This window comes from Ostrea edulis, chromosome 5, assembly GCF_947568905.1.
Source record: "Ostrea edulis chromosome 5, xbOstEdul1.1, whole genome shotgun sequence".
In the NCBI taxonomy this organism is placed as follows: domain Eukaryota; kingdom Metazoa; phylum Mollusca; class Bivalvia; order Ostreida; family Ostreidae; genus Ostrea; species Ostrea edulis.
Genome location: NC_079168.1, coordinates 12,525,142 through 12,544,278, shown reverse-complemented (window position 1 = coordinate 12,544,278; position 19,137 = coordinate 12,525,142). Strand labels below are relative to the sequence as shown.

Sequence of the window (19,137 nt, the reverse complement as noted above, 5' to 3'; positions counted from 1 at the left end):
CACCTTATAATTTCCAAGATATAAGTCTTGTATCATCAAGTGACAGTCATGCATGGTATTCCACACAAACTAGAACTGACTTCCAACTGATGACTTTAAATCATAACACTTTAATCAATTAATCTTTTCTAAACTGTATCCATTCAACCACCTAATTATGTAAGGCATTTAAGAGGCCCTCTTGGAGGGTGAGTGTACATGAAAGGCAAAGATAATAAACAGTGATCAATCTCATAACTCCCATCAGCAATACAAAATAGATAGTTGGGCAAACAAGGACCCCTGGACACACCAGAGGTGGGATCAGGTACCTAGGAGGAGTAAGCATCCCCTGTCGACCGGCCACACCTGCCGTGAGCCCTATATCCTGATCAAGTGAACGGAGTTATCAGTAGTCAAAATCAGTGTGCCAAGAATGGCCTAACAATCGGTATGAAACACGTCAGACAGCATTGGACCCAATGATAGGTTGTACTGACAAACTAGATCGTTATAACGACCATAGAATTTGCGAAATGCTGACTTCAATCAAGACTGTTGACACCCCTGTACTATCAACTTGTTTGTCAGTAGCTTGCCTCGATTTAAAAACTGACCATACGCAGAACAAGCTCTTGCGTATCGGATCAGTTGAGATATAAACACCATATGCAGGTGATAATGGAATATTGCTACATAAATATGGGAAGTTGACAATGGAGAAGCTGAAATCATCCCGTTTGTCATACAGTTGAGTTGTCAGTTTGCCATTAATGTCTACTTTCAATAAAATATCTAAGTATGAAGCAAAGTGGACAACTCTGTGGTGTCTTTTATTTCGAGCTCACAGGGATATATCGAATCGACATATGAATGAAAGTTATTATTGTTAAGAGACAAAATCTCGTTGATATATTTAAATGTCAAATTGAAGGCCACAGTAAGAGATTTCTTCTTCTCACGTAGAAGTTCTTGAATAAATTCTGCTTCATATGAATATAAAAACAGGTCAGCTAACAAAGGAGCACAATTCGTGCCCATGGGAATTCCAACAGACTGTTGGAAGACCTGATCACCAAAAACCACGAAGATATTGTCAATGAGGAACTCTAGCATATTTGGCGTGTGGCATACAGATTAATTTACCTGTTTTTAAAAAGCAGTTAAATCAGCATAAATTTATATAATATTATGGACATGAATATATGTTTCTACATAAACAGTTATTGATAAATAATTGTACAATAAAAAAAATTTAAATACCCCAGCAATATATTTTTACAAACACTAAACAATGATGCATTTTACAGTCATTTTTCATTTTCATATTGCACTGTTTTATATGTAGTTAAAATAGATACACATCAAAGCATACTTCACTTATTTTTGTTACAGTCTCACATAGAAGTTGTATAAGTGTTGTGTGAATGCATGGTGACAGTGTACGTAAAGAGAAATATGTATGAAAGGTGAAGATAACGAACAGTGATCAATCTCATAACTCCTATAAGCAATACAAAATAGATAGTTGGGCAAACACGGACCCCTGGACACACCAGAGGTGGGATCAGGTGCCTGGGAGGAGTAAGCATCCCCTGTTGACCGGTCACACCCACCAGGAGCCCTATATCCTGATCAAGTAAACGGAGTTATCCATAGTCAAAATTAGTGTGCCAAGAATGGCCTAACAATCAGTATGAAACATGTCAGACAGCATTGGACCCAATGATAGGTTGTACTGACAAACTAGATCGTTATAACGACCATAGAATGCTGACTTCAATCGAGACTGTTGACACCCCTGTACCATCAACTTGTTTGTCAGTAGCTTGCCTCAATTTAAAAACTGACTATACGCAGAACAAGCTCTTGCGTATCGAATCAGTTGAGAGATATAAACACCATATGCAGGTGATAATGTAGGTGTCATTATGTCATGTTCTGTGTATGTAGAGAGAAATATGTAGGTGCCAAGGTAATTACAGGTAAACTTTACCTGCTCCCACCTCCCTCTCCAATCACCACAACCACCACTTAGAGAGAATCATAGTGCATAATTAGATGTTTTTTGTGAGTAGCTGTTGGGGGGGGGGGGGGGGGGACACAGCAATTCTACTGCTAGCTTTTCAGCAGTAGTAGTCCATGAGAATAGTGTACCAGTGAACTCCTTCTATCCCTGTTTTATTTCACTCTATTCTTCCTTGAATGAATTTAAACTTGCTGGTACCCACTACAAGTTGAACATGAGCTTTTCACAGTAAAAATTACCAGGAAATGAAACAGAGTTTGCCTCTTTACGTGGTTAACCCTTGAAAATGTATAGAAATTACTAGGAAATATTGTGTAATTTTCTGGATTAAATTAACACTAACATTATTCACTGTCATAAAATCCTTGAAATCCACAAAATAATAAGACTTCCTGGTAAATTTTCGGATCCTCATCGTCCATCCACAGCCAGTCAGATTAATTGTGTACTTATTATAACGGGACTCGTTTTTTCGTGCCTTTGCTACTGGAGGAAGAGCATTACTTTATGATTGCACTAAAATACAAGACTCTAATTATCCATATCTTATACGATAGACACAATTATTCCGGATTACGACAAACAGTGCTGCATCAACTCCGATTACACTACATTCTAAATATTGCAGAGTAAATATACATGATACAATATCTATCAGAAAAACCACACTCACTTGTCTTTGTCTTCGTACTTGGTGGGCTCGGGGATGTCTCGACGGGGGGACGTATCCGACGCCAGAATCTCCTCCAGAATTCCTCGAGCTGAAAAAAATTCAAACATGTCAGCTATAGACAGAATCAAATTCTCCACAAAAAAAAAAGTCACATATATAAATCTCAATAATATTATAAAGTTTGTGGAGAGGGATCATGATTCTAATTGATAAGATATGATTCATGATCGATAAATATAACTGAACAATTTTATAAAAAAATAACCAATGGCAAATAGTTGAAATCCACATTACCTAAGATTATATAAGAAAATAGTAACCAAGGGATCCACTGGTTATCTAATACCCCATTCATATGACACGATTTGCATACATAAGTATTTTTTGCATATGTGTAAATTTAGGTGAGCAATTCTTGTCGTATGAACTACGTATATGCAAATCCTGCATACCTATGTAAATTTGCACCTAGTCAGGGGTAGGTGCAAATTAACTTTTGCTCATATGTTGTAGCAAATTTTCTGCTCCTGTGTGTATTTTTTGTCGTGTGAACTCACAGTAAATTTACTTACGTATGCATTTGATGTACACAATCATGAACAGTAAGTCTAGCAACATCAAATAAATTTCCAACTGTTTGATATTCAGCAGTGGATGCTAACCAGTAAATGGCAATAGCTATTCAACGGAATCTCTACAGTCCTCGGGGCAGGTGCCAAAGCACTTTCTAGCTTTAAAGCTTAAAGGGACATGGACACGATTTGAGCTGATTTTTTTTTTTTTATCTTTAACATTTAGAATGCTTAACTAAGGTATTACTAATGATCAACAAAAATTTGACTGTCAGTAGTCAAGGTTCATGGTCACAAGTCCTTGTTTTTGTTTACATTGGTTAATTAAACTAGTAAAAGTTTCGTTTAAAGCAGATATTTTCAATTTATAAGTGAATTCTGAACACAATTAAATAGTTTCTAGTGTTTGGCACATCTCATTTTGGTTTAAACACGCTATTTTCTATCAAAGCGTCTAATGTGAACAAAAACATGGCAACAGCCTTGTTTACATAACAAAGAATTGCGAGTGCTGTATCTCACTTATAACTCAACAACTGATATTAAAATTTTGGTTGACCATTAGAAATACTTTAGTTAAGCATTGCAAACAATATAAATGGAAAAATAAAATTTGAAAAATTTCAACTCAAATCGTGTCCATGCTCCTTTAAAGAAAGTTCCCTTTCTCATACGAAAGTTCTCGTACTACTCATTGTCATCAAAGCCTGTGAGGATGGTGCTGTCGTACCATTCGGAATAATTATTTTTTCCTACAAACATCTTGAAACATCTTGTTATATATCCTGCGCTTAGATAGTATGGAAATGTATGTTTTCTATGAAAATGGACAAGTCAATAGTATAGTTATTCAAATTGGCTGTGACATCAGTATGAAATTTTGTGTGATTTCATGATCGACTCATGCTAATGTTCAACAGCTCCCAAAATAATGAAATTGATAATCTTCAAAACGATATGAAAATTGTGAGAGTAAACTACAGATATTTCATTGAAGTTTACAGCATTCTGTGGGAGGACCTGTGTAAATGAAACTGTGTTAGTGGACAGACAGACAGACAAACAAACACAGGGAAAACCCGTGTAAATTCCACTACTTTGTTTTGGGGCTGTTATCATGATCCTCAAATTGCAGGGAATTCCCAGCAAACATGTAATGTTTATATGAATAGCAAATTGGTTGCAATGTTAGTGACATCTGGTTGGGTATCATTATTTTACTATAAAATTCAGTCTTCAAGAAGACATCAAAACAACATCTTCTTTACAAGATCCCTAACATTAAACATATAAATTTGTTAATTTCACCAAGATTTTAACTCTGATATTAAATAGAATGCTTAGTATATCTTAAAAATTGTTTAAGGAGGTACACTACATCGTTATAATGGCTGAATTCCTTTTAAAACATGAATGAAAATTTAAATATCAGCAAAATTTGTCTATTCCTTTTAGATTTAATTGCCAAGCCAAGTAGCTCAGTAAGTTAGTATGTCAACTGCAGTACTGTTGGTCACAAGTTAAGGTCTAGCAGGGGTTTTAAATTGTTTTTCAGATTACTTTCTACTAAAACTGCATTTTTTTTTACTAAATAAAGTGAATTTGAAAGTTTTCAATTTCAAAATATTGTTGTACATATCCTCCACTTCCCATGGGGATCCAGGTTAGAATAGATACTCGGTCCCCCTTGCTTGTCGTAAGAGGCGACTAAATGGGGCGGTCCTCCAGATGAGACCGCAAAAACCGAGACCCCGTGTCACAGCAAGTGTGGCACGATAAAGATCCCTCCCTACTCAGTGGCCATAAGCACCGAGCATAGGTCTAAATTTGCAGCCCTTCACCGGCATTAGTGACGTTTCCATATGAGTAAAAGATTCTCAAGCGAGACGTAAAACAAGATACAATCAATCAATCATCCACATAAAATTTCTCTGGCATAGCATTCCTCCTTAAAGCTGTATGGTCCGAATTACAACGTCTTTTTTTCCATCTCGTAAAAACGCTATTAAATCATTGCACGTATGTAGTTATGAGGCTGTATGACATATCATACGTTATTCCACCTGTCTTAACCAAAATTATTTGATTTTAAATCAATGTTTACAAATAACCGCGTCACTCTGGCATTTCAAGTGGCAGTCACGTGACCAGTTCAAACTTTCAGATCATCAGTGGTCTTATCCGTGTAAAGCTGTGTATTTTGTTACAACAGTACCGTGCCATAAGTTTAACAGAAATAAAAATATCAAATACCTCTTAGTAATTAGTTCAGCCTTAGAACTAGACAGTTGCGTATGAGTTAATACATCATGTTGGGATTCCCCTGACGCGCGTGGGTCTATTTATAGACGTTTAACACTGTATAATTTATGCGTTATCTGGAACACCTCGGGCCTTTTGCTGAAAACATCGTGTTTTGGAGGAAAGGTCCGAGGTTTTCCGGATGATTCATAGATGTACCACACTATATTTACTTTCTAAATAATATTCTCACTGTTTTCTTTTACATGCAGATGTTTTCAAGCATGTAATTAAGGGAAAGTTAATAACTTTATAAAGTAATTAATCTACTTTAAAGTAATTATCTACAAAAATAATCCATGAACATCGGGTCATACAGCTTTAAATCATATTTGACAACGAGGTATTAGTATTGTATTAAAAATGACAATCCGATGTCTAAAAATGACATCTCAAAACTTTCATTTTCAACTACTTTACAGTGTCATTTCAACATCTTGAACAATTGGTCTGATGCTGATGCAATATTATACAGGCATCAGTTGCCTTCTAGGTTCCTTTATTTTAACAGCTTTATTGAATTATACCATATAATATACCTTAGTATACAAATTGATCTTTTTCAATTATCAAAGTCCTATGACAGTTGTATATCGTAAACTTGTAGGATGTCAAATTTGATAGAGTAATTACCCTCATTGATGAAATTCCACTAAAGTCATACTGAGATATCACTGTATGAATTAGAAATTTGCCAAACTTTTTTAAAAATCAAAGTCATGTAAGATTTCATTACGGTCCCAGTCATAATGTGCGAGTAATATTGGGTTCCTGCATCTTTGATACAGTACCCTGATAACCTCTGAAGTCTCCAATATTTATAATAATGCATAATCATGATAATGCCATAAATGAAAAAAAAAAATGGCATTACTTGACAGATGTTTCTTGGTTCGGAATTCAAAGGACAGCGGTTTGGGTGGATTAGTCCGGGGTTTGGGTGTCTCTGGTGACTTCTGGTCCTGAAACTGTTCCTGACTGTACTCCCTCTGACCGGGTCGTGGGACGGTCATCTTTACGATGGGTCTGGGAGGGAATTCCTTCCTCCTCTGTACAGGGGGGCTCCTGGAGGGGGATCTTATTGTGGACGCTTTTGACTGAGGAACCTCCACTCTGTTCTGTGGTGTTCTTGATAAGGATAACAGTTTTGCCTGTTGAGATAAAGACAATAAATCCTGCCATTAGCTGACTTCACCGGCAATATTCATGTACAGTTAAAACATGATTACAGTTCACAACAGCGCTGGGGACAAACAATTTTGATTCACTATAGATGTAATTTGTTATATCCAATTAGTTCAGAATATATCTTAAAATTACAAGGATTGAATATCACTTCGCTGAAAACATGAATTCATTATAAGTGTGTCCTCTGTAACCATGTTTTACAGTGCATGTCCCAATATTCGAAATCCTGTAAAAATATATATAAACACTCAGTGGTTTGCATAAATGATTGGCGCTAAGAGTTTAATCTGTCACACATATACAAATTTAAGAAATATTGCTTTTTACAAAACTTTCCTGCTGATAAATAATCTGATTTAACAAAGCAAGCCTCTACACTCCTACAATCTATGACTGAGGATGAGCCACACCTGCATGGCGACCTGATGCTCCTGTAAATTCTCCAAGTGCTGTATTCTTTGCTCTGTGACGGTGGCCAGTTGTTTCTCTAGCTGTGTCACCCTCTCGGACTCTGTTTCTCCCTTCAATGGAGGAGCCACACCGGACTGAAAACTGGCAATCTGGTTCAGAATGTTGGCCATCTTGTTCTCCAACTCTTGTTGTGCCTAATGATGAAATACGGGTAAAATTTGTAAAAATTAAGAAGGGGTACTTTGAATTTAAGATATAGAATGCAAATATTTTATCTTAATTCATGCAGTAAGTAACAATCAACTTTTAGATGACAATAATACTAGTATTTCAAGGCCTTTGGATACTGGCTCATTTACTTACAAGATTTCATTTTGCCTCATGCTATAATACCCTAAGGAATGGTCGTGTCATGGCTATTATATAAATTATCCACTGTGTTTTAATACCTTAAGGAACGGTTGTGGCTGCTATGATATAAATCATCCACTGTGTTTTAATAACTTAAGGAATGGTCATATCGTGGCTATGATATAAATCATCCTCTGTGTTTTAATACCTTAAGGAACGGTTGTGTCATGGCTATGATATAAACTATCCACTGTAGTTTAATACGTTAAGGAACGGTTGTGTCGTGGCTATGATATAAATTATCCACTGTGTTTTAATACCTTAAGGAACGGTTGTGTCATGGCTATGATATAAACTATCCACTGTGTTTTAATACCTTAAGGCACGGTTGTGGCTGCTATGGTATAAATGGAACAGTTGTATGGCATCTGTGCACACCTAGTAGGTATCCAATTCGCTTACTCTCATCTCCCCCTTGACAAATTTAGTCCCATTTTACAAATGTTACTACTAAGATTAAAGTGCCTTGGCTTTCCAGGACGTCCAATCAAAGCATGCCTATCATATTACCTTGTAGCTGATTATATATACAGTAAAGTTTCAGCTGCCTGTCACCCAAGTCATCGGATTTTGCCCAAAATACAGAAATTGGCAATATTTGGTCAAAATTTCTATGGTTTTAAATCAAATGATTATCGACAATGTACCACACCAAGTTGGCAGTCAAGGGAATCATTAAAAACATACACACACACTGAACATGATGTTAAAGGGGAAAAAAACAAAACACAGAAACCGCTGGGAATAATACATTTAGTACTCCAAACTCAATGAAACATGTTGTAATTCACCTAACCAACCAATCCTTATAAAGTTAGATGGCTATTAAATCTGAAACTGTTGAGATGTCGCAAGGCGTTTACCACACCATCATAAGACATCATACTACCTATAATCTTTTAATCTGAATATCTCTTAAATATTCAATCTTAAAATGTTCAATGATTTCCTTTTCTTTTGAGTTCATCCATTTCCATCACATGTGCTTATTGTAAACATGCTCTTTTAGATTGATAATTTTACTTGTAAAGAGTGATAACTCTGCAAGAGCATGTAGTGGGGGGGGGGGGGGGGGGGGAATATGAATACAGAACTATTGAATTCTGCAAAGGAGTGAGCGAATGACACAGTGTGTTTTCACATGTTAAGGAACGGTTGTGTGGCGACTATGGTATGAATGATACAGTGTGTTTTCGTATGTTAAGGAATGCTTGTATGGCGACTATGGTATGAATGATACAGTGTGTTTTCACATGTTAAGGAACGGTTGTGTGGCGACTATGGTATGAATGATACAGTGTGTTTTCACATGTTAAGGAACGGTTGTGTGGCGACTACGGTATGAATGATACAGTGTGTTTTCACATGTTAAGGAACGGTTGTGTGGCGACTATGGTATGAATGATACAGTGTGTTTTCACATGTTAAGGAACGGTTGTGTGGCGACTATGGTATGAATGATACAGTGTGTTTTCACATGTTAAGGAACGGTTGTGTGGTGACTACGGTATGAATGATACAGTGTGTTTTCACATGTTAAAGAACGGTTGTGTGGTGAACACGGTATGAATGATACAGTGTGTTTTTGTATGTTAAGGAACGGTTGTGTGGCGACTACGTTATGAATGATACAGTGTATTTTCACATGTTAAGGAACGGTTGTGTGGCGACTACGGTATGAATGATACAGTATGTTTTTGTATGTTAAGGACCGGTTGTGTGGCGACTACGGTATGAATGATACAGTGTGTTTTTGTATGTTAAGGAACGGTTGTGTGGCGACTACGGTATGAATGACACAGTGTGTTTTCGTACCTTTAGGAACGGTTGTGTGGCGGCTATGGCAGCGCTAGCAGCCACTGCTGCGGTAATGGCGTCTGTAGACTGGCTGCTAGGCTCGTCTTTTTCCTTCTTGACGGACTTGGCTGCTGGACCAATCAGTCTGGGCTGAACAACCCTCTTCTTGGGACCACTGTGTAACCTTAAAAAAACAACATATTTCTTAGTGAAGACACAGTAAACATCAGAGAGGACCTTCATCGATTTCTTAAGCTTTTGTTTGCAGACTTTTAATAACATAATCTTTGGAAATTTATTTAAATTTTCAAATTATACATGTATATACATATATTATCTTTTTAAGCTTGCTGAACCTTTTTGCGAAGTTCTCTTTCATTAATCGTTGTTTCTCAGACAAGTGGAATTTTTCCACATGGATGCCATCTGAATCAGACGTATGATCCACTGCAGACACTCCACTGCTCTCTGATCCTTGCTTTAATCCACCACTATGATGCTGTCAAGTTGATATGAATTCAGTTGGTACGTTAGACATTAAAGTAAGTATCGTTTATATTAAAACCAACTTCTTTTTCCTTAATAGTAGAGTAGCAACTCATATCTTTTACAATTCACATACAGTTAAAAATACCTATTTACATGTTCAAATTGAAAAGCTAACAAAACATGCAATTACTTTTTTGGCATTTTTAAAAAAAACAATGTAGGCTTCCATCAAAACTTCTCACTTGAGTAAAAAATCCAGACAATATATTTAATCACAGCAGTTTTACCTGTAAATGAGTAAAAATACACATTCCTCACCTGAGGACTTACCTTGGCGTACTGATGAAATTTATCTGGCAGTCTTGGAGGGATTTTCTCCTCTTCTTCCTCAGCTTGACTCGTGGTAGAATCGTCCTCCATATGCTGGGCTGCTGAAATTGTGACTAGTTTCTCCTGAACAGTGAGTATCTGCCCCGAGTCACTAAGCGAATGGTCCGAGGACAATGAACTCCTGGTTGATATGGTAACAATTCTCTCTGGTATGGTGACGATCTCTGGTTGACTACTGGTAGCACTGTTCACACTGATTTCTACAGATACCATTGGTGTATTGACAAAATTTTTGTTTCCAGAGAAACAAAAGTTAATTAAATAAAGAGGCTGAATACAGGCAAGTTACTTTGAAAAGTAACTTTTAATATATTTTTACCAGCTTTCAAAAATGAGAATCATACTATGCTTTCATCTAGATAAAACAATTAGATATGTTAAACAAAGCTACAAAGTGATTTTAAATCAATTTTCAATAATTTTCTAATCATGTTACCCAATTTTTCTGGCACCAGATCTTGACTTTCCATTTCCTCTTTACAGAATTCCTCTATATAGCTGCCTTTATCATCATCACTAAGAATTTTCTTGTCTCTGTACACTTTTTCAGGCGTATGCCGCTCCACAAAGACTGGTTGAGGGAACCCTTTCATCTGTCTTTGTTTATCGGATGTGACTGGATTGTCTTTCTTTGCCTTACTGGACTGCTTACTCGGGGGTGTGCTTTGCAGAGTAATGATGTCCTTGGGATTGTTACTTATATGTTTTGCTGAAGTGGGTTGATAAATCGTTTTTGAATCTTTATAAGACTTTGAAGAAGGTTCTTTACTTACAGACCCAGGCTTGCTTCCGGTAGAAGAATATGAGGAGGCCGAATTGGGTCGACTAGATTGTTTTGCAATATCTGAGGCTCTCTGAGTTCGAAAGTGTTCTCCCCCTCTGGAGCTTGCCTTTGACTCTGTTGACATTTTGCGAGTCTCTCTGTGCAAGTGTTTTCCTCTCATTTTATTTGCATTGTCTTCTGGCTCTCCATTCTGAATTTTGGGGGATTCTTTATTCACATCTAATTCTTCTCTAGGACTTTCAAGAGGAGATTTAATTTCTCTCAGCAATTTAGACGAGACCTTAACTTTAACAGGACCAGAACTGTTAAAATTCTCTTTACCAAAAGAGTACTTTGAACACTTGGAGATGTTACTTGTATCAACACTTTGGAAACTCTTGTCATCTAGGACACTTTTCTCCCCTGGAGCTGCTGTTGTGCTTCGGATTAATACATCACTAGCTGTAGTGCTCACATCAGAGCTATGCTGCGATATCTCTAATTCCTCTACCTCTGCAGAGTGAGTTGGTTGGGTTTTCTGAGATTTGTCTTCTGTCTGACCTATTCCACTGTCTGGTAATTCCGACAGACTTTTCTTCTTGGATCCAGATGATGATCTGCTGCTTGTTGATGAATGTGATCTGCAATACAAATAGATTGACGTAGTCTTAGAAACATAAGCATAAACAAATTAGCTCATAAGAATCAAGATAACTGAGGATTTAAAGTAAGAGAAATAAATGGACCAGACCTGGATTCAAACCCAGGCCCTTGAATCTCCAGTCAGGTGTTCTACCAACTGAGCTACCTGGCACTTTTTTACTACATCAATTGCATAATATTTCCTGCATTCAATGAATGGGTGGATCAAATGTCTAAAGTCATGTAACAAGATGTTAAAATGCTTTGACAGCTGTCATGATGACACGTCCGGATATCTTCATAATTTTTTTCTTTTACCAATTATGGATATAAATCCTAATAACAATACTTTTTGCTTCGCCCTTAAACATTGTCACACCATAAGACATATCATGCTAAGCATAGCTTTTTCAACACATGAATATTCAATCCCTGTATCGGTGTAGCCTTCATTTATCTACATCTATTCATTCATGAACTGAATCTCATAGATTTATCACTTAAACAGGTGATGCAATATCACTGTATTGACTGTATGTAGACGCCTAGAAGATTTTAAACCATGTAAAAACTTTACCTCATTGAACTGGCCAAAACAAAACAAAAATTACAAAGATGCTAAAAAACAGTATCAGTTTTGCATGTTGTTGAATTCAATCTATGAGCTGATGTTAACTTAATAAAAGAACCCACCTATTAGATCTATCCAAAGCTTTCACAGCTGCATCTGTTGTTGACAGTAATTCAAGCATACCCTCCATTGCCGACAGTCTCTACATCAAACTGAGAAAATTCGAACGCATGTTATGTTGCGATAGACGCACGATCTCTAATTTTGTGCTTCTATTTTTCTGTTTCTAGGCACTATCAATTACATTGTTCTGTCTCAGGATCTTTAAATGATTAACTACGTTTGTAAATTTTGTCTAGTACTGCAATTATTGTTAAGCTCCCGCTACATTTTATGATTTTTTTTTGTCAACAAAATATTTCGAAGATTATCGAATGCAAGAAACGTTGTTATTGGTCTATTTCGCAAATAATGGTTGTCGTAAAATTAAGTTTTGATTGCAGAAACCTCTGTACTTATAAAACCTAAATCATATTATAGATAATATTGATTGAGATTATCTTGAAACATGTATTTGTGATATGATAGTTACATTCAAACTAATTAATCAAATGTAAATATCAACTATCCAATCAAAAGTCTTGTAAATGAAACTTGGCTTTCGGAACCCACTTACGGCAGAAATTGTATTTGTTGAAACTTGTCAAGAGCACCCACGTGGAGAGGTAAACAAACCCCTACCATGCCATACACATTCCCTTGGTCTCAAAATTATTGACTCTGATTTCATTATGTAATAGAGAAGGTGATTTGAAAAGTATGACTCACTTTAACAAATTGTGCAGGGATAACTATTTCGAATTTGTTCGGGAAAAATTTGAAGGTTGCGCATTATGTAATTTCATGTTATTTCTAAATGTTCTCAGTCTTTACATGACACTTACCTTGATACCACTTCTACAGGATGAAGGTTACATAGCCTGTAACTCCCGCTCTGTTCTACTTTAAATGTTGCATGCGTGGGTCTTGTGGCGTATTGCATGCCATCCCAGAACTTGTCTAGTTTACTTTTAAAATCGTTGGTGTCTTTGGCACACACTACCCAATCTGGCAATCTGTTCCACTCATTCACTTCCCTCAAGCCAAACGAGTGCTTTCTAATATTTAAGAGACAGTGTCTCTTTGCCAACTTTTTGCTATGTCCTCGTGTTCTATTGGCTAGAGGCAGTAGTTTTTGGTCTACTCGGTCCTTCCCTGTTAGTATCTGGTATGTCTGGATCATATCTCCTCTTTGTCTTCTATAGTGCAACATATATACTTACAAAGCATGTGATATTTGTCTCATATAGTTTTAATTCATGACTAGATTAGAATATTAGAAATTTATAAAGTTTCTTGAAAGTGAAATTGTCGGAATGCATACGTACACAATAACACATGTATGTTACCATTGCATATAGCGTGGCTACAACTTCAGTATATGCAGATTGAGTGGTAACTTACTGACATATCTTTGCTTTACTCCAGATATTTTTCCTTTAAATTGTTGTATATGTTGGTGTAGATTCAGTTCTACCAATTCAGAACTACATATGTATTCAGTAGAGTGTTATTTGCACTGTTAATATTAAAATGGGACAGTCTCAATGAGTCTTATGGTATGGAGTAGGGACATGCCTTCTTTTCAGATTATATCCTAAAAGTTTAGATCAAAAGCAGAATCCAGGTGCTCTCTGCACAACACTTAATAAAATATAGATATCAGAGAGAATTCTGAATCTGAGTTCTGCTATCTTAATTAATCTGTTGTACACAGTTCATTGATTTAACAGAAACTACATGTAACTGATAATGTTTAACTCTATCAAATTCAATTTTCAGACCAGCAGACACAGCATGGCGACACCAAATATGCAGGAAATTGATCCAGATGCAGCAGTCAAACAGGTGAAATAACAATTGCTGTAGATTCCATATTAATTCTTAATTTTACAAAATCAAAGTTCAGCATCTAATGGCAAAAATGAAAAGAAAAAAGGATAAATGTTTGTCCAAAGGACTTTTGGCATCTTTCAATATTGGCTGTCATCATTGGTGATTTATGATGACGCAATCAATAACACCTCTGAAATTTATAATACAGATGCAAGGTCTATCTTTAAAACAATTTCTGCAATCAACACATTTTTACACTGAAAGATATTAGTATAAAATGAAGTAGTAGTTGTATAAACGAAAGAATTAATTCTTTTTTTTTAGCTTTTGAGCCAGAGCGAGTCCACAATAGGGATTTAAAGATTAATGCTTTTAGTGTCCCAAACTTATGATGTTCAAATCAGTTCAAATGAGAATTTTGATGATTTTTTATATATCTTCTCAAATCTCCTAAATTAATGCACAAAACTGTAGATAAGATGTAAGAAAAATAATTTTTCGTTATTTACTTGTGTGGGATAGGGGACAAAATTCCACCCCAGGAACAATATTCGCTTAGTATGTAGGACTAGGCAAAGCCTCATCCTTTGACTGCAAATCTTGTCCCCTCTGTGGAACTAATGAAGGATTCTATTAATATACCTCATGCAAGAGGCTTATATGGGATATCGGAATTAGAAAATTTTGGAACTCTTCAGAAAAAGAAGTTACGAAAATTAAGCATCACTTGGGCAACTCTTATATACAAAATAGTGAGGGCAAAAGACCACACATTTCTGATTTAAAGATATCTACCTGGTTTGTAAGTTATTTTGCACAATGTTGTAAGTAAATGCCCTAGTACCAAAAACATGAGTTATTGGATTAAATATCTGATGTTTAAAAGCGAAGATATAAAAAGTTTATTGTCTTTATGTACATGTACGTATGCATATGTGGATATTTAATTAATGAGATTTATTTTCACGAGTCATTAAAACAACCAACTGCTATGAAATTATATAGATAATCACAATTTCTTGAGATGTGACGTACTTATCGCGTTATTATCATATATAATGTTTGTTATTTAGTACATGCAAAGATCGATTTATTAGCTGGTCACTTATTATAATTGCGATGAGAGGTAGTAGAAATGCAAGTTTAGTTTTGAATTCGTACATGTTCTGAAGACCCCCCCCCCCCCCCCCCTGAGTTTACGATTTTGGGGTTTGGGCAGAATATTGCTTTTCTTGCTTAAAATTTTTCTACAGATATAATGGCACCTTTTTTTCTCTCGGTTTACTCCCCACCCCTCAACTTTCAAAATCAACACTTAACTGTGCCTGAACTCACTATATCTGATAATAATTTAACTAACTGCTTGTCTACTGAAAGTCGCCCAAGTTAATGTAGAAAACGCGATCTCGTTAGGCATACTAAATATTAAAACCACGACAGAATCGGAGACGAAGTAATGGTTCCAATACGCCGTATTGTGTACATCCTCTCTTGTATGTACTTGTTTAGGATAGATGTCTTTGAACCAACATGGAGCAGTAGTTTGGGTTTTATTCAGGTTCTGACAATACCTCGTTGTAGTATTGTGGCAACTCATAAGTCAGTATGATTAGCTAAAAGCAAGACTTTTGTTTCTGACATATTTACTAGTGATGAACATGATGAATACTAGTGTTATGGAATGTACTATATTTTAATGAAAGAATTTTAAAATGTAGAATAATGAATAATGAATTTCATGAATATAGTATTTCAACATACTTTTTCTTTATGCATTTATGAATGGAGAATTGTGTTGAGTAGCTGATAAAAAGGACACAGGGTGTAACTTTTGGGGGGATGGGATAGTTTGCTTTGCAGTTTGTGTTTGAACAAAATTTTGAAAAGAAAGATAAAAGTTCAGTTTCAAATACACTGTACATCATTTTCGAAAACTATTAAAGTGTCCAATTCGCCCACTCTCTAATCAGAGTCAAACACTTGGCTCGTGAAGATGACTGTACATGTACATTTTGCAATGAGATTTTATGATATGCGAATAATAATCATCAGAATCAGAAGTAAAGAATCGGTGATTGATGTTTGGTTATTCATGTTGGTGATAAATTGTACATAAATAAGTGATATTTATCACTGTTTGTGCACATATTGTATAGAATTATAAATTTAACATTAAAAATTTAATTCTATACAGCCATCGCTGTCATGTAGTTTGTAATGTGCTGGTATTATATAATGGAAATTATGTAATTGACCATCAGTAGCTCAATCAATTGGAATTCTAATTTTTCATTACTGCAAATAATACATAGCACATGTATTTTACAAAATCTAATACCACCCACTTACTATTTTCAGTTTAAAGAGTTCATAGGAGCATATAACAAAATTACTCAGATGTGTTTCAAGGACTGCATTCATGATTTCACCTCAAGGAAGATATCCAATGCAGAGGTTTGTACTTCCTAAATCTACTGAGGATGAAGTACTGTTCATTTATTGGAGGGGGGGGGGGGGGGGGGGGGTTCAGCATTTTGAGGTTAGAGGAACAAATTTTCTGCTGCCTCTGTATAGTTATTAAGTTTCTGTAACTTCTTTAAATATCAGATCTAATCTACATAAACAAAGAGCCATTTTAAACCAAACTTTGCATCAAGATTTCTTAATCGAAGTCTTATTCTAATGAAGGATTGTTTTCCTATGTAAAGGTAGACAGTGGTAAAATAAAATGTGTGATTTTTGAAATCCGTATTGACCAAGGGATGGGACTTATAAGGAATTATTAATTTCTCTCGTCTGTACATCAGCAATAGTCTTTATATTTTTGTCTTTTTCCATTTTTAGTCCACACATCTCAAAACTTGTGTAGGCCTAGGGTAATTAAATTTTTTATTGTTCTTTTGGAGGGAATAAAATTTCAAGGTGTTCACTGAATCTATTTTTAACCTTGATTAAAGTTAGTTTATGCAGTATTTTGTTGTGGATCAGATTAGCATGTTTGGTCTATGGTTTTATTATTTCAAAGGATGTGATTCAGAAATTTTCCTCTTGGGAAACATTCCTTTGAATTGTGAATGACAGATCAATTGATCAATAACTTCTGGTTTCAGAATAGCTGTGCCCTGAACTGCTTAGAGAAATATTTAAAGTCGACACAGAGAATATCGACCCGATTCCAGGAGCACCATTTACAGTACACCGACGACTCGCCATACAAAGCTATGGCCGGCAAAAGTTGATGATTGGTTATAATTAAGGAGGACAATTATAGAATTATTCAGGTTGAATGTCTGTTGAAGGGACGTGTTCATAATGTCTGTTTCTCTACAAAGATATGGAGTAACATGACTGTTTTATACCTTTTTTTGTCAAATGCATGACTGCCATCAACTTTATCATGCATGTCTAAGCAAAACAGCAAGATGATCAAATGCACACTCCAGCCAACGGGAAGATGCTTTTGATGGTTAAATACTGAAAGAAGTTGTATGTTATGGTAGCACGAGTTGGTGGCATCAACTTTGACATAATGTGATAAAATGATGTAATGGTAATGCAGTAAAAAATATGTAAACAGTTATCTTTTTGGTGTGTCTATGATCTGTATTGAACATTTATATTTATACCCCCCGCAAATGGAAGTTTAGGGAGGGGGGGTTATACTGGAATCACCTTGTCCATTGTCTGTCTGTAGCCATAATTTGTCCACACTGAAAGTATATCTTTAAAACCGAGGAACAAATTTGATTGAAACCCAATCAAGATTTCCAATGCAGAGGTTTGTACTTCCTAAATCTTCTGAGGATGAAGTACTGTTCATTTATTGGGGGGAGGGGGATTAATCCCACTAGGACAGATCTAGTTTTAGTGTGCATATGATGCATAGAAAATGGGAGACTTACAGAAGTATAATCTGCATAGAGAAATTGAATAGCAATGATGTAAGATTGTTAATTTTTGAGGTGTTTTGATTTATATAACCTCCATGAACAAGAGAAATGGAACTGCGATAAAGAATATTTATGTTGAAAATATTTGACATGTATATAATGTGGATAATGACCTGTTTTCAATAGATATAGAGTCCCATACAATGCACTCGGGAATTTTAAGTTTTGAGTAATACATTTCCATATCAATGTATATTTCTTCTGATTTATATTTTTTACCTTTTAAAATACACTTGTTCAAATTATGCCAAAGCAGCCTAGACTTGCTGCAACACCTAGACAATTCTAATGATGTTTCCCCTCCAAAGGGGAGACATATTGTTTTTGTCATTTTTCTTATTCTTCTTCAACCAAATTTTGTCCAGACCCTAACTAGAGAACCCTTTGACTTTAAGACTTCAAACTTGGAACATAAGGTGATGGTATGGAGAAGGAGTGCCCGCCCCCCAAAACTTTTGACCTTGGCCCACTCATAAAGTCAAGGTCAATCTTTTAAGTCAACATATAGTCCAGGCCAATAGCTGAGAACCCTTTGACATTACGATTTCAAACTTGGAACGTGGCAAGAGGACATAGATACAGGGTGCACTGCACCAAAATTTTTTACCTTGACCCCTTTCTTCATTCAAGGTCAAATTAAGAAAAACATGAATAGACCATAACTTTAGAACCCTTTGACATTAAGACTTCAAACTTAGAATATGAGAAGGGGGAATGAGGAAAGTGGGAATTCCACCAAAAATTTTGACCTTGACTCATTTATAAAGTCAAGGTCAATTTTTTATGTCAAAATATAGTCCAGACCAAAAGCTGACTTGACAACCGTTTGACATTAAAACTTCAAACTTGGAATATGGAGAGATGATATGGAAGAGTGCACCAAAATGTTTGACCTTGACCCCTTTCTTCATTCAAGGTCAAATTAAGAAAAACATGAATTTACCATAACTTTAGAACGCTTTGACATTAAGACTTCAAATTTAGAATATGAGAAGGGGGAGTGAGGAAAGGGGGAATTCCACCAAAATTTTTGACC

At 35.8% G+C, this 19,137-nt stretch overlaps 2 protein-coding genes across 4 annotated transcripts in view; one reads left to right on the top strand and one right to left on the bottom strand.

The window, feature by feature from the left end:
- Positions 1 to 12,670, bottom strand: part of LOC125649529 (TALPID3 protein-like) — an 81,667-nt gene extending 68,997 nt beyond the window's left edge. Inside the window, exons 1-8 of the mRNA XM_056166716.1 lie at positions 12,339 to 12,670; positions 10,677 to 11,644; positions 10,181 to 10,440; positions 9,718 to 9,860; positions 9,380 to 9,545; positions 7,153 to 7,347; positions 6,429 to 6,705; positions 2,682 to 2,769 (exon numbers count right to left, since the gene is read on the bottom strand). Coding sequence (XP_056022691.1) covers positions 2,682 to 2,769; positions 6,429 to 6,705; positions 7,153 to 7,347; positions 9,380 to 9,545; positions 9,718 to 9,860; positions 10,181 to 10,440; positions 10,677 to 11,644; positions 12,339 to 12,406 — 2,165 coding nt within the window. The 5' untranslated portion in view covers positions 12,407 to 12,670. The remainder of the gene's footprint in view (positions 1 to 2,681; positions 2,770 to 6,428; positions 6,706 to 7,152; positions 7,348 to 9,379; positions 9,546 to 9,717; positions 9,861 to 10,180; positions 10,441 to 10,676; positions 11,645 to 12,338) is intronic.
- A 195-nt stretch (positions 12,671 to 12,865) lies between these two features.
- On the top strand, positions 12,866 to 17,731 carry LOC125652603 (mitochondrial import inner membrane translocase subunit Tim9). 3 transcript variants are annotated; one of them, XM_048881931.2, is made up of 4 exons: positions 12,866 to 12,941; positions 14,098 to 14,163; positions 16,510 to 16,605; positions 17,262 to 17,731. In XM_048881931.2, the coding sequence occupies exons 2-4, from the start codon at positions 14,113 to 14,115 to the stop codon at positions 17,388 to 17,390; spliced, it is 276 nt and encodes a 91-aa protein (XP_048737888.1). In that variant the 5' UTR covers positions 12,866 to 12,941; positions 14,098 to 14,112; the 3' UTR covers positions 17,391 to 17,731. The 3 variants fall into 3 exon arrangements, with proteins under 3 accessions (XP_048737888.1, XP_056022726.1, XP_056022725.1); XM_056166751.1 differs by having other exon boundaries at positions 12,936 to 13,033; XM_056166750.1 differs by having other exon boundaries at positions 12,936 to 13,099.
- Positions 17,732 to 19,137: the final 1,406 nt, after the last annotated feature.

Bases quoted from the DNA above. Each gene is read 5' to 3' on its own strand.
- LOC125652603 (XM_048881931.2), top strand. From the start codon at position 14,113: ATGGCGACACCAAATATGCAGGAAATTGATCCAGATGCAGCAGTCAAA. The intron at 14,164-16,509 runs GTGAAATAACAA...TACTATTTTCAG, and splicing joins CAGATGCAGCAGTCAAACAG to TTTAAAGAGTTCATAGGAGC. The intron at 16,606-17,261 runs GTTTGTACTTCC...TTCTGGTTTCAG, and splicing joins GGAAGATATCCAATGCAGAG to AATAGCTGTGCCCTGAACTG.